This window comes from Vidua chalybeata, chromosome 2, assembly GCF_026979565.1.
Source record: "Vidua chalybeata isolate OUT-0048 chromosome 2, bVidCha1 merged haplotype, whole genome shotgun sequence".
NCBI classification, from domain to species: Eukaryota; Metazoa; Chordata; class Aves; order Passeriformes; family Viduidae; genus Vidua; species Vidua chalybeata.
Window position 1 is genome coordinate 2,130,969 of NC_071531.1, and position 15,946 is coordinate 2,146,914.

General features: G+C 39.1%; 1 protein-coding gene across 1 annotated transcript in view; it reads left to right on the forward strand.

Annotated features, from left to right (window-relative positions):
• Positions 1–3,431: 3,431 nt before the first annotated feature.
• DOP1B (DOP1 leucine zipper like protein B) overlaps positions 3,432–15,946 on the forward strand; it is a 53,363-nt gene continuing 40,848 nt past the window's right edge. The window contains exons 1-2 of the mRNA XM_053934083.1: positions 3,432–3,758; positions 6,074–6,248. Of these exons, the coding sequence (XP_053790058.1) occupies positions 6,111–6,248 (138 nt within the window). The 5' untranslated portion in view covers positions 3,432–3,758; positions 6,074–6,110. The remainder of the gene's footprint in view (positions 3,759–6,073; positions 6,249–15,946) is intronic.

The window sequence follows — 15,946 nt, forward strand, 5'->3', positions numbered from 1 at the left end:
CACAGAGTAAATCCAGTTTGTGTGTGCCCTTGCAGTTGTGTTACTGGGATCTCAGCAAAACACAACGTGGCTCTTGGATTTAGTCAGAGCTTTAAGAGACTTAATCCTGCAGTGGGGAATCCTGCCTAACTCTTCATCTCTCAAGTGCTGCCTGAGTCACTGAGCTTCAAAAGCTGTGTGTCCATCTGTGTGGCATCTCCAAACATTCCAAACACACCTTGGCCTTGTTTTGTGCAAGGACCTGCCTGGAAGAATCCTGGCTCCCCTGACCACAGCCAGGAAATATCCAGTGCTAAATACAAATTAGTTTTTCAGCATCCCCTGGGATCTGTGAAGCTCCTGCTTAAGGCTAATTCAGGATCCGCTTTGTTGGTCTGGGTTTTGTTTAGCTTCACCCAAATTCAAGGTTTGCAAGTTTTACCAAAGGCGTTAAACTCGGGCTGGAGTGTTTTGTGGAGCTGTAAAACTTTGTGTAGGACCCAGCCTGGAGAAGAGAAGGCTCTGGGGGTGACTCAGAGCAGCCTAAAGGGGCTGGGGAGGGGCTGGAGAGGGGCTTTCCATAGGGCCATGGAGTCAGAACAAGGGGGAATGGCCTGAATCGGAAAGGGAGCGGGTTTGGATTGGATATTGGGAAGAAATTCTTTATGTGAGGGTGGTGAGGCCTGGCACACGTTTTTCAGAGATATTATAAATTCCCCCATGCCTGGAAGTGTCCAAGACCAGGATGGATGGGGCTTGGAGCAATGTGGGATACTGAAAGGTGTCCCTGCCCATAGCAGGGCGTTGGAATTAGATGATCTTTAAGATCCCTTCCATCCCAAACCATTCTCTGATACTTCAGCGCGTTTCAAATTCTCCAATTAAGTTCTTTTTAAACCAAATTCCTCTGTGTCAGGGTGAGGAGGCAAAGTGGGAGGTGATGGCTGGACAGTCACTGCCATTCCTCACGGGGGTGTTGATCCCAGAGTTGTGAAAAACAGAGTTCACTCCTTAGAATTTTTAAAAGTTTAATATTAGGATAAAAAAATGACTATATTTCTAGCACTGGGGTGCTTTTAATGAACAGCCAGAGAGCACACCAAAAAACTTAAAATCATGTTGTCTATATACAGAATTAAGTTCTGTCCTGTACAACACTTCTACACGTGATTTACTGGTCTTTTCATGGCATGTCACTACCACAGAATATCTGGGTTGGAAGGGGCCTTAAAGAACATCCAGCTCTACCCCCTGAGAAAGAAATTGGAAAACGTCCTAAAAAATACACCATATTTCAGGACATAAATGTTATGTCTTAAGGAAATCATCAAAAATACAAATTCTTTGCTCAGTCAGGCACATGCTTAGAAGCTCTGACCAGCATTTCCAACAATAATTCTAAAATTTAGAAATTGAAATTTCTAAACTGGTGGTGCTGCAGTTTGGAAAGGTTAAATTCCTAAAATCTGGCCAGGAAGGGGAGAGGCAGGTGGTGCCAAGAAAGGAAAACAGTACATTAATGTGCCACTTAATATATTTATTGTACTTAATGTATTGTAACTTCATGTTTAATGTGTTATTTAATACTTAATGTAACTTGCTACTGAAACAGTATCATCCAAATCTGAACAGTTCCTCCTCTCTCACCTTGAATAACTGAATTAATGCATTTCCCTTGATTTTTTTTTTTTTCCCAGTTGCTTTGAGCAGCCAGGATTTTCTGTCTGCGTGTTAAAAAAAAACCAAAACAAAACAAAAAAAAAAAAAAAAAGAGACATGGGAAAGAGGGAAGAAAAAAAGGGGAAGGGGAAGAAAAACTGAGGTTCAATAATGTTTCCACACTCTATGAATCCTTTTGGGGCACGATCCTGTATTTTACTTCCCATGGGTATTTTGATTTGATTTTGATTTTGTTTGGTTGGTTTGTTCCTTTGGTTTGCTGTCACAGGACTAAAATTCCTCCAGCACAATCACTCTCTATAAATGCGACATCTGACCTCTCATAAAAACCATAAAAATTTCCCCAAAATGCTTTTTTTTTCCTCAATCCACATAGCAGTGTAATATATACTACTTTAGACCGTAGCATAATAGAGACTGTGAAATGTTGAAATGCTTTTTCATATCACTAACTCAGAAAAAGGTGCAAAATAATATTGTAGTATTATTAAAAGGTGTAAAAAAATAATTGGGTGACTTCCCAGATTCGGGGACTCTTTTCTCTGAAAGGCAAGGTAAGAGAAAGCAGAGCGCTGAAAAAAATAAGAATTTATTGAGCCTCGTTATCAGGGAGTGAAAATACAACAGCATGGAGCCGCAAGAAGAAATAAAATATATTCGTTTAATCTACGAGACGGCATGAAGACAAGTCAAAAGTTAAAACAAAAAGAGCAAAAAGAGCATCGGTACTCAAGGGAATGTTTGAATATGTATGAGCTCTCATGAATATGCATGTGCCCCCTGTAGTGTGACAGTAAATGGAGAACGTGCTTTAATTCCAGGCGCGCTGCTGGCAAATAGCCCCGCGCCCGGCGCTGCATCTTATCCCTTAGTAAACTTTGATTCAAATATTAAATAGTGAGTAACAGCGTTTGTCACATCCCCGAGCATCCCGGGGCTCTCCCGGTGCATCCCGGGGCTCTCCCGGTGCATCCCGGGGCTCTCCCGCTGCATCCCGGGGCTCTCCCGGTGTTTCCCGGAGCTCTCCCGCTGCATCCCGGGACTTTCCCTGTGCATCCCGGGGCTCTCACGGTGCATCCCGGAGCTCTCCCGGTGCATCCCGGGGCTCTCCCGCTGCATCCCGGAGCTCTCACGGTGCATCCCGGGGCTCTCCCGGTGCATCCCGGGGCTCTCACGGTGCATCCCGGAGCTCTCCCGGTGCATCCCGTGGCTCTCCCGCTGCATCCCGGAGCTCTCACGGTGCATCCCGGGGCTCTCCCGGTGCATCCCGGGGCTCTCACGGTGCATCCCGGAGCTCTCCCGGTGCATCCCGTGGCTCTCCCGCTGCATCCCGGGGCTCTCCCGGTGTTTCCCGGAGCTCTCCCGGTGCATCCCGGGACTTTCCCTGTGCATCCCGGGGCTCTCCCAGTGCATCCCGGAGCTCTCCCTGTGCATCCCGGGGCTCTCCCGGTGCATCCCGGGGCTTTCCCGGTGCGGAGCCGCCGTTCCCACCGGCGTCGCCAGAGGGCGCTCAGCGCCCCGGCCCGTCCGCCGGGTTGTACCATCTCCCCGCAGGGGGGGGGAGGCAGGTGACGCGCTGCGGGCTGTGGCGCGACGCGACAGAGGCTGACACCGGGAGAAAGGTGACAGCGACAGCGCGTGACGACGACAGCGGGCGACATCGCCGGCGCCCTCGGCTTATAGGCGCAGCTGGAGCCCTCCCGCACCGCGATGCCTCGACGCTCCCCGCACGGGGCTCGGTGGTGCGGCCCCGCTGAGGGCCTGGCGGCGCGGGCGGGGGCGGCGGCATTCCATAGGGCTGGGCTTCCATAGGCCGGGCTTCCATAGGGCTGGGCTTCCATGGGGCACATTTCCATAGGGCCGGGCTTCCATAGGGCTGGGCTTCCATGGGGCACATTTCCATAGGGCCGGGCTTCCATAGGCCGGGCTTCCATAGGGCCGGCTCTCCATAGGGCGCGTTTCCCTAGGCCGGGCTTCCATAGGGCCGGCTCTCCGTAGGGCGCGTTTCCATAGGGACTGCGGGAGCCGCTCCCGCCCCGCCGCCGCCCGGTTCCCCACACGTCGCCGCCGGCCCCGGGAGCTGCGGGGGCCCTGCGCAGGTAGGCGGTGGCGGGGAAGGGACGGGAGGGGACCCGGCTGAGGGGCAGCGCTGCTCCAGGCCGGAATGCCGGGATCCCGGGGTTGGAAGGGGATCGCCCAGCCCAGCCCAGCCCTGCCTCACCTGGAGCAGGTGACACAGCCGGGTTGGGAGCGGCTCCGGCCATTCCCGGCGAATTCCCGGCAGCGTTCGGACAGCGCTGCCAGGGATGGGGATCGTGGGAGGCTCTGGGTGATCCCGATGGATCTTCCCCAGCCCAGCGTGTTCCGTGGTTCTCCCAGCGCTCCGCCACCTCCATGGGGAGAAGCTCTAACTCGGGCTGAGGTGGAATTTCCTGGTTTAATTTATGGCCATCGCTCCTCGTCCTGACTGCTGAAAGGAGCCTGGCATCAGTGGTGGGAGGTGATGAGTGGTTATTTACATCGGGGTTTGTGACCTGGGATTTGGGTTACGTGCCTAAAGGTCGCTGGCAAGTGGGTTTTGTATGGGTTTTAAATTATTTTATGTTATTACTTATTTTCCTGCCGTTGTGCCCAAGCACAAACATTATCTATTTGCCTTATTTCGATTATTGGATTTTATCCAGCCTTGCTGACATCTGGAAGCTGAGGTGCAGGAATATCAATCCACACTAAACCATCACTTCCATCCCTGCTTTCCTGGGTGGAGATCAACCCTTTACCTGTCTTTTCACTGCAAAAAAAATCCAGATGATTTTAAGAGCTGATGTGTCCTGTCAGCAAAGCAGCTGCCTGATTCTGAGTGACCCAGACAAATCTCTTCTCCATGCAAGTGGCAGCAGCCCTGACTTTGCAGCGAGCTGCTGGAAAAACTTCCAGCTCCTGCCTTGTCCTCAGGAGCAGAAACAATCCCAGGATTAAAATCTCTAGATGAGCTGAGGGAAATAGAGTTCCAGTCCTTGCCCAGTGTTTGTATCAGATTACTTCTAATTTTTGCTGACCGTATCTTGCAGCTTTTCCACTTTGTTGGGTTTTATAGGAGGATTGACTTTTTTTTTTTTTTGGAACAAGCAGAGCTGGATCCCAGATGAATGAAATGTTATTCCCTGATTTCACTCTCTCTGCTGTGAGCAGCACTGCAAACATCCTGATAAAGACAAAATTAAACCCTCTTTGTAGCTAAACAAACCAACAAACCAACCCTGATGACATTGTGTGATAATTTTATTTTTCCATGGAGGTGGATGTGGCTTGGCTGGCCCGGAATGCTTTTTTTGGCAATGCCTCAATCCTGCTCAGGGGAGTGCAAAGGTGGCTTCAACCTGCACTTAAAATCCTTTCTGGTTGTTCATTTTATCCAGCATTTTTCTGGTTTTGAGAGTTTCTTAGCAAATCCCTTCTATTGATGGAGTTTAAGTTGTTTATTACAACATATTTAATGTTTTAAAGGACGTGGAGGATGGCTTGGGTTTATTTTTGTGCCCTAACAGCAGGAGACTGAATGCAGATGTCCTTCAAAAATGTAAAATATTTTGTTCCAGAGCTGTGATTTCTTTTCTCTATCAGTGATGCAGCAGGGATTGACCTAAACCCAAGCATATTTAAACTATTCTAGAAGAATATTTTCATGTTTTCCAACAGAGCTGATGTCAGAGGTAGCAAAGGAGAGAAGGAAGGATTTTTTTAAGTAGGTAAAATCCAACCATGCTTGGATTCCATTGTTCTAAACCAGGTATATTTGAATTTTTAACCTAAATACCTTGCAAAACACAGGAAAATCAAGTCTGAACAGCTGATCTTTAAATATAAAAAATATATTTTAAATATAAAAATTTTTTTTTTTTGGTTTTATATTATATCATATTCCTGTTTTGTTGAAATACAGGAAGATTATAATGCGTGGCTTGGCATTTTGGCACAACACCTTGGACTTGCACTTGAGCACGTGCTGCTGCCAAGTGGAGCTGAGAGCTCCTTCTGCTGAGGGCTGAGAGCCCTGGAGCAGGATTCCCCTGGGAGGCTGTGTTTGCACAGGGAATATTCCCCATTCCATGCTCCAGGTGACACAGCACAGCGCAGGGAATGAGTTCTGAAGGCAATTCCCAGCTCCCCAGCTCCTTGGAGGGAGATTTTGGGATCCTCCCCTTTGTTATATAGGGAAAAACACCTTCCAGAAATAGGAAAGAGTGACTGAAAATCTGTTGGGAGAAGCAGTGGGGAGTCAAAATTATTTTGGGAATTATTTTTAACTTGGTGTTGAAATTTTATTGTTCTGGCAGCGCTTCTCCATATTTATTATCTCAGCTTTGGCAGAACTGAAATTTGGGTGATTTTTGTAACTCTTTGCATGTTTGAGTTTTCCAAGAGGCTCCACCTTGCTATGAGCTGCCAAGATGGATCCAGAAGAGCAGGATTTACTTGGGGATTACAGATACAGGAATTATTCTTCAGCAATTGAGAAAGCTCTGAGGAACTTTGAATCATCCAGTGAATGGGCAGATCTCATCTCTTCCCTTGGCAAGCTCAATAAGGTACAGAGGGGAATTTTTGTAATTTCTTTATGATATTTGTATTGGTGGGAACTTTCCTGGCACTTCCAGCACTTGAAAAAATTGAAAATTCACTCAAGAAAAAGAATGGAAGGAGCTAAGTCAGTAGTTTTTTTATATAAATGTGAGAAATTCTGGTGCATTTTTCACATATATATAAAAGAGCTTTCCTGCAAATGGTATTTGCTGTCCTTATGCTGCTAAGTTAATTTAATTTAATTAATTTAATTTTTGCATCAAAGAAACCCTCACTCTAAAGCAGCTAAAAAGCTTTTCTAGAAAAGAGGAAATGACAAGTTTTAGAATATTTTCTGAGTCAAAGCTTTTATTTAAAGGTCACATTTCCTTGGCTGTGCCCTCCCCTCGGATTTGGGGAAATTTGGTGGTTTTTGTATGACCATGGAGAGAGTCAGAAATATTGGTTTGGAACAAGAGTTTCACATTTCTACCTGCAGTTTTTCATCATGATTCTGGCTCTCATCAAGAGCCAGAGGCCTTCAAAATGCTTTTTCTCCAAAGGGAAAATATGAAATAATTAGAGTGAGAGGAAGGCTTTGATCTTTTGTCTTGACCTAGATGAACACTGAGCACCTACCTGAGCTCTTATTCAGGTACAGAATTGCCAAAATCTGTGGCAGCAGAGCAGAAACCAAAGGAATCTGCTGATCCAGAGCCCATCTGCTGTGGGGTTTTATGGATTTAATCTTTTTAGGAGCTTAAGAATTGGTGAAGCAAATCATCCCCAGTGTTCATCCCTGTCTGCTGTCTGAAAACCAGGGGGGATGTGGCAGGGGAAGGAAAATAAGATGTCAGTAACTATGGGGATTGTTGGAGGATTTATGGGGATTTTTAAAGGAGTTTTGAATGAGTTAGAGATGGGATTTTTTAGTTGTTTTTGATGATGTGGTTAATTTTTTTTATTTTATTTTATACACAGGTAGGAAGGGTGAGTTTGGCTCACATTGTTCCAGTAGGGTTTAGAAGGTCACAAGATGCTCAGTTATAAGACTTTTTAAAGGAGTTATTAACTAATAAAACACTGTTAATAAGGATATTTATGGTTTTGACTCAATCTTTAAGTATTTCATCTTATGGACTACATTGTGAGCTTTCTTAGCTAATTATGTTATGACATACAAACCTACAGTGCTGCATTTTAATTTCTTTGTTTACTTTTGTAGTTAATTTTATTTTTTATATATCTTAAACTTTAAAACTTTAAACTTTCTTTTACTTTGCTTAACCCTTCTCTGCTTTAAACTATAAATTTATGTTCTCACTTCTAGCACCTCAGTTTAGGAGCCTTTTCCAAGTTCTCAGTTCAAATCCTGGGTTTAATTCTCAGCTTTGGCTTCCAGGCCCAAATTTCTGAGTTTTTTTGTATTTCAGATTCCAGCAAGTAACCATTCCCTGAACTCCTGGGATTCCTTGGTCTCTGACAGCCTCAAATTTAATTATTATTGTTGAGTTTTATCAGGGTGCTTCTGGCAGGAAACCTCAGTGGTGGAGGTGGATGAGCAGGAAGGAGATCAGTGATAAAACTGTTTTTACAAACTACACGTGGCTGTAGTAAAGATCCTGGGGGTCACTTGTGTGCAGGGATAACTGAGATCAGTCACCCATGAAAATGCTGAGAAAGGCAAGCACAAAACACAAGAAGTCAAGAAGTTCAGAAGTTCTTTTCCAGAGCAGTGTGAAATCAGCATTACACCACATGGGTGTAATATTTTTGGGGACTTTTTCTCCTGCAGGCACTGTTGAGACACAAACACTCTCTTATTTTCATAAAGCTCAGTGGCATCACCCTCCAGGTAATCCCAAGGTCTGGAAAAAGCAAGAAGCAGGTGTCCTTCAGAAATGTAAAATATTTTGTTCCAGAGCTGTGATTTCTTTTCTGTATCAGTGATGCAGCAGGGATTGACCTAAACCCAAGCATATTTAAACTATCCTAGAAGAATATTTTGGTGTTTTCCAACAGAATTGGTGTCAGAGGTAGCAAAGGAGAGAAGGAAGGCTCCCTTAAAATATCCCTTAAAAATGAGGTAAAAAATGGAGCTTGGTGAAGAGAAACAACTCTGCTACTTCTCTGTTGCTCCTTGATCTTAAAATCTCTTCCAACCTCAATGATTCTACTCAGGATAAACTGGAGCTTGGTTCTGAGTTCCTCTGTTGCTTCTACAGCTTCAAATAATATTTCCTGGTGACTTGTAGAACCAGGGAAGCAACATCTGAATGCTCAGTTTGTGCAGAAATTTCATTTTATCATTTAAGGGAGATGAGTTTAATGTGACTTGACAATAATCCAGCACAGACAGCTTCACCTTGAATTGCTTTGAGGCAGGCAGAGCAATAAAGGGGTTCATTTTTTTTGTTTTGTGACTCATCTCTTGCTTAAAGTAGGTCAGAGGAATGTTGTCCTAACATTGTGTGTGTTCCTCGTGGGGTTTATGGGGAGCCTGAGGAGTTGCTGCAGTTTTACCCCTTTTTTTGAGCTGATTTTTGGGTTTCTGAGGTCAGGAGAGATGAATCTCCCCTTCAGAGTTAAAAAAACTGCAGGTACCACGTGTGAGCATGAGAGAATTGGCAGAATTTGCTCATTTATTTTACACCCCAAACCTATAAAGGAAAGATCTTGGGAGGTTATTTTGAATAATGTTGGTGTAATAGAGCATTGTGGGAAATGAGAACCAGTGGAAAGTAATATTTCTGATAAGAATATAAATGGACAAATACAAATATATAAATATTATATAAAGAATTAAAATATTCTAATATAAATATAATAATATTTATATTATAGTTGATATTTACAATATATTATAAATATATAGTATATAATATAATATATATACAATATATTATAAATTATATTATATAATAGAAATATAATGGTCTAATATTTATATAAATATTTCTAGAAGTATAATTTTCATATAAATATATGTATATATTATATAAATATAAGTATTTATAATATGTAAATATCATATTTATAGAGATATATTCTACTATAATAAAATTATGCATATTATATTCTAATAAGAATATAAATGGGCAGGTGGATGAACCAGGCAGGAAATATGGATGTCAGTGTTTTAAAGAGGTTTCAGCTTTATTTTTCAGTGAGAAATCACTGTCATACTTTGATAAAAAAGCTGCTGGGGTGGAGGGATGTTTAAACTTAAAAATGAAGCTTAAACTTTTAAACTTAAAAATAGCTGCTGGTTCAGTTCAGGTGGGTTGTCAATGAAACAGGTGCTTTTAACATTATTTTTATATCCAAAATGCCTGTCACTGTATTCAGAGTATAAACAAATAGCAAATATATATAAAATGTTCATGTGTGGGGAATTTCAGGCAATTAAGAGGAGAAAAATATGCTGCAGTTAGGAAAATCCAAATGTATAATTTGCATTAGGGTTTGTTATTCAGATTATAGGGATGTGTTTTGCATAAACATCAACTCTGGTGTAGGCAAGAAGTAGGGAAGTGGCAAAATGAAGAACTGAGGAGTAGAAAATATTGGATTTTGGTTTTGTAAGGAAATAAGGAAAGGAGTGGTTTTAAAAAAAATCCCTGAAATTTGTGGTGGTGAGGCCCTGCACAGAATTCTGTCTCGGTTTGGAAAATCAGGTGTCTGCTAAGGAAAGCAGGAGCCTCCCTTGAAATGGAAAAAAAAAAAAAAATGTAGACCCCTTCCCTCCAAATTGTTATAAATTTGAAATTAAGAGGGGCTCTCAGGCAAAAATATGGGAGCAGGAAGAACAGCTCTTTAATAGGGAAGAAAATAAAAAGATAAAATAAACAATGCAGTGAACCAAATCAACACTGACAGAGTCAGAACACAACACAGAGTCAGGGTGTTGGCAGCAGTCCAAGTCCAGTTTGAAAGTTTGAGATTTATATAATAAATTGATTAAAATAACTTATATAGAGAAAAATGTAAAAAATTTATATGTAAAAATTCATGGAATTTTTATATAAATAAAATTTTTTAGAATTATATTAAATTTTAGAATTTTAAATTTTAAATTGAATTTTAGAATTTTTAGAATTTCATAGAATTTATATAGAATTCATATAGAATCCTGGAGTGGCAGGTGTGTATTGTAAATGCAGATGAACCCGGTGGGAAGAAATGCTGATGTGTGATGATTTCTTTATTATAACTCTGCTATAACACATTAATATACTATTTAAAGGAGATACTAAAACTACAAACCTACTTTTCTCACTCCCAAATCTAACCCACAACTGGTGCCCCTCTCTGAGAGCCCAGCCACAGGTGGGTTGGATTGGCCACCAGGCTCAAACAATCCTCACCAGAATCCAACCAAGCAATCACCCCAGGGAAACAATTCTCCAAACACATTCCACATGGGGAAAACAAGGAGCAGGAATAGAAATTGTTTTCTCTTTCTTCTCTCTGTGCTGCTCTATGGAAAATCCTGAGAGAGAGAAGAATGTGCTGCCACAGGTGTGGTTCTGTTGGAGCAGTGATCCTGTAGGAAAGGGTGTTGTTCTCCTGCAATGGAAGAGGCAGCTCTTCCTCTGGGGAATCCAGTGCAGGAAAAGCTGTGCTGGTGTTCCAGAAACTCCAGATTGTATCCAGGTAGGAATCTTGGCTCCTCCCTCTGGGCAGAGCATCTCCCAGTGGGATGTTGCAGTCCTTACCAGCCGTGCAGTGACATTCTGTAGGGAGCGCAGGACTCCTGGATGGTCGGGATGGATGGAGACGAGAGATCTCTGCGGTCAGGTCTTGGAATATGCGGCTTATTGCAAAGGGAGCGGGTGTGGGGCCCTGCTTGGAGCTGCCAGCTGCAGCTTGTCCCCAAGGAGCGGGGACAGGGAGAGATAGAGATAGCTAGAGAGAGAGAGATAGAGAGAGAGAGAGATAGAGAGAGAGATAGAGAGAGATGAGAGATAGAGAGAACAGAGAGAATAGAGAGAGATGAGAGAATAGAGAGAGATGAGATAATAGAGAGAGATGAGAGATGAGAGAATAGAGATGAGAGAATAGAGAGATAGAGAGAATAGAGAGATGAGAGAATAGAGAGAGATGAGAGAATAGAGATGAGAGATGAGAGAATAGAGATGAGAGATGAGAGAATAGAGATGAGAGATGAGAGAGAACAGAGAGAGATGAGAGAGAACAGAGAGAGATGAGAGAGAACAGAGAGAGATGAGAGATGAGAGAGAACAGAGAGAGATGAGAGAGAACAGAGAGAGATGAGAGATAGAGAGAACAGAGAGAGATGAGAGATAGAGAGAACAGAGAGAGATGAGAGAGAACAGAGAGAGATGAGAGATAGAGAGAACAGAGAGAGATAGAGAGAACAGAGAGAGATGAGAGAGAACAGAGAGAGATGAGAGATAGAGAGAACAGAGAGAGATGAGAGATAGAGAGAACAGAGAGAGATGAGAGAGAACAGAGAGAGATGAGAGATGAGAGAACAGAGAGAGATGAGAGAACAGAGAGAGATGAGAGAACAGAGAGAGATGAGAGAACAGAGAGAGATGAGAGAACAGAGAGAGATGAGAGATAGAGAGAACAGAGAGAGATGAGAGATGAGAGAATAGAGAGAGATGAGAGATAGAGAGAGATGAGAGAATAGAGATGAGAGATGAGAGAATAGAGAGAGATGAGAGAGAGAATAGAGAGAGATGAGAGAGAGAATAGAGAGAGAATAGAGAGAGATGAGAGAGAATAGAGAGAGATGAGAGAGAGAATAGAGAGAGAATAGAGAGAGATGAGAGAATAGAGAGAGATGAGAGAGAGAATAGAGAGAGATTAGAGAATAGAGAGATGAGAGATAGAGAGAATAGAGAGAGATGAGAGAGAGAGAATAGAGAGAGATGAGAGATAGAGATGGAGAGAAATGAGAGATAGAGAGATGATAGAGAATAGAGAGAGATGAGAGATAAAGAGAGAGAGAGAACAGAGAGAAATGAGAGAGATAGAGAGATGATAGAGAGAGAGATGAGAGATATAGATGTATAGAAAGATAAGAGAGAGCTATCTAGAGAGTGAGAGAGATGAGACAGAGATATACAGAGAGTGAGTGTCCAGTCCCCCGGGCACCCCTTATCAGGGGGCTTCCAAGTGGGCACGGAGTAAGACTTGGGCCAGTGGGATTGCAGGTACCTGATGCTTCAGGGGAAGGTTACAGGTGTGGGATGAACATTTGGGGTGAGACAGAACATTCCCTCTGCCCCTTGGAGCTGTCTGTAGGTGGAGGGCATTGTTTAATCAAAGGGGGGGTTGCCTTCAGCTGGCTGTACTTTGTTTTCTAGTTGTTCAGCAACTCAGGTTTGGTGTCTCCAAGCTTGTTCTCATTTCAGTCTCGCTTACAGTTTCTGTATTTTCCAAATCTTTTGCCAGGCAATCATAGTTATAAGGCTTTCCTATTTCATCTTCCCCAACTCATTCAATAGCCCATTATCAGCTGATGTCTCCCCTGAGAGAGGATTGGTTGTGGAAGAGATAAGGAAAACTGCCCAGTTAAGAGAAGATAACACCACACCTCTAACAGCTGGCAACTTCTATATTTATTCCATGAATTTATATATTTATTTATTTATATTTATATATATATATAGTATATATATAGTATATATATAATATATATAATATATATATAATTTATAATTTATATCTAAAAAATTTAAATAATTTATATATATAAATTATTTAAAATTTTTTAGATATAAATTATAAATTATTTTTTATATTTATTATATAAATTTCAAACGTTCAAACTGCTTTTTATCCTTGGATAAAAATTTATATATTTATTCTATTAATTTATATATATATATATATATATTTAAATTATTTAAATTTTTTTAGATATAAATTATAAATTATTTTTTATATTTATTATATAAATTTCAAACGTTCAAACTGCTTTTTATCCTTGGATAAAAATGTCTATATTTATTCTATTAATTTATATATATATATTTAAATTATTTAAATTTTTCTAGATATAAATTATAAATTATTTTTTATATTTATTATATAAATTTTAAACGTTCAAACTGCTTTTTATCCTTGGATAAAAATGTCTATATTTATTCTATTAATTTATATATATATATATATATTTAAATTATTTAAATTTTTCTAGATATAAATTATAAATTATTTTTTATATTTATTATATAAATTTCAAATGTTCAAACTGCTTTTTATCCTTGGATAAAAATCTCTGTATTTATTCTATTAATTTTAATATATATTAAAATATATTTATTTTTATATTTAAAAATTATTTAAATTTTTCTAGCTATAAATTATTATTTTTATATATTTATTATATAAATTTCAAACGTTCAAACTGCTTTTTATCCTTGGATAAAAATGTCTATATTTATTCTATTAATTTATATATATATATATTTAAAGTATTTAAATTTTTCTAGATATAAATTATAAATTATTTTTTATATTTATTATATAAATTTCAAATGTTCAAACTGCTTTTTATCCTTGGATAAAAATTTCTATATTCTATTAATTTTAATATATATATAAATTATTTAAATTTTTCTAGATATAAATTATAAATTATTTTTATATATTTATTATTTAAATTTCAAACGTTCAAACTGCTTTTTAACCTTGGATAAAAATTTCTATATTTATTCTATGAATTTATATATATATAAATTATAAATTATAAATTATTTTTATATATTTATTATATAAGTTTCAAACTTTGCAACTGCTTTCTATCCTTGGATAAAAATGTCTATATTTATTCTATGAATATTTATATATATATATAAAAATTATTTACTTTTTTCTAGATATAAATTATAAATTATTTTATATATTTATCATATAAATTTCAAACTTTGCAACTGCGTTTTTCCCTTGGATAAAAATTTTTATATTATAATTTTTATATATTATAAATTATTTTATATGTAAATATTTAAATTTATATCTTTATATTGTTTATATATTAATTATTTAATATTAAATTATAAATTATTTAAATATATTTATTATATAGATTGCAAACTTTCAAACGGCTCTTCATGCTTGGATAAATTTTTAATATTAATTTTTATATAATTATAAATAAGTTTTTATGTAGATAAAATTTATTTAAATTTATATACAAAAATTTTAATATTAATGTATTAATTATTTTTTATATATTTATTATCTAAATTTTTTATCCTTGGACAGAACACAACTCTGTAAATCCAAGTTTTAACCTTTACTCTGCAATTTCAAAGCGATTTTTTTTCAAAATCCAACTTCCAACAGAAAATCCATCTGGGATTTTTTGCTCCTGAAGGCTTTTCTTGAACCCGATCTCCCCCAAATCCTTTGTGTGTTTGGAGGGGAGAGGAAAACAAAGCCCAGAATTTTCCCCCAAACCCAATGGACAAATGCAGGATTTGGGATATTTTATTCATCTTTTCTCCCCTTTTTAAATGCAATTCCAGCCCCTGCTTTCCTTACAACCAATTTTAAAATTAATTCTCCTATTTCCAAATTAATTCTGTTCGTGGTATTTCTATAGAAGCTGGAGCTCTGTTTGGAATTAGTTTTTTTCCTTGGAAAATGAATCAGTGGAAAATAGAATCACAGGTTCTTCTTCTCCCCCTCTCCTCACAACCACTGTTGTTTAAACAAGAATTATGTATTATATTATTATATATTACCAGGAATTCTGAATTATATTATTAGGTATTTCCTAATTGAAAATTATCTTAGAAATTGATGCTGCCTTTCTAGTGATAGAAATAAAAATATTTACTTGATTTGCATGGAGTTTTTATCATTATTTTGAACGGATTTCTAGTGCAGAAGGAATTAAACCAGGAATTGAGGAAATGCAAATATTCTTCTATGCTTGTGGTTTAATTTTAAGGCACAGGTGCAAAATATAGCAAGTTTCCCTTCTGTAGGCAATTCTGTATTTTTTAGCCCAATTTCAGAGAAATTCTGAGCACCCTCAGGTGTTCATGTTTGGAAAAAAAAAAAGGTGTGGGATGGGATCTGGAGTTTATTCACCTCTACTGGCCAAAGTCATCATTCCAGCATTCCTGGCTCCTGATTCTTTGTTCTTTTTTCTTTTGTGGAAGCTCAGGATATTTAAAAATCCAAGTCCTCAACTTTACCTGTCAGCTGGAGGAGATATTATTTTATATAATAAATTATATATATAATTATATATATTATATATATTTTATATATTATATATGTGTAATATATAAAAATTATATATATAATATATAATTATGATCTATTATCATTTAAAAATCTCTTACCACCTCACTCTTATTTCAGGGAACACTTTGAGATCCCTCTGCTAATGAATGCCTTTCAAACCTTTTAAAATCCTTGGAGCTGCAATTCTGGGCAAGCTGGGAAGAACCTGAACCTTCCAGCAAAGCAGCAGGGAGGGCTCTTGGGATAAACCACGACCTTCTAAAATGTTGGAATGGGGTTTGAAATCCTTGGATCTGCTGGAGATCAGGGGTAGCAGCGTGGGGTTTGGATGGTGGGTGCTGCTGCCTAATTCCCAATAAGCATCTCCTGTGGAATTCCTGGGGAGGAATTCAGGCGAAGCAAAAACCACACACTGCTGGTTTTTTTGGTGAAGTTTTTGGTGAAGTTTTGCTGCTGCTGTGGTTTTAGGTGTAGCAGCAACACACAC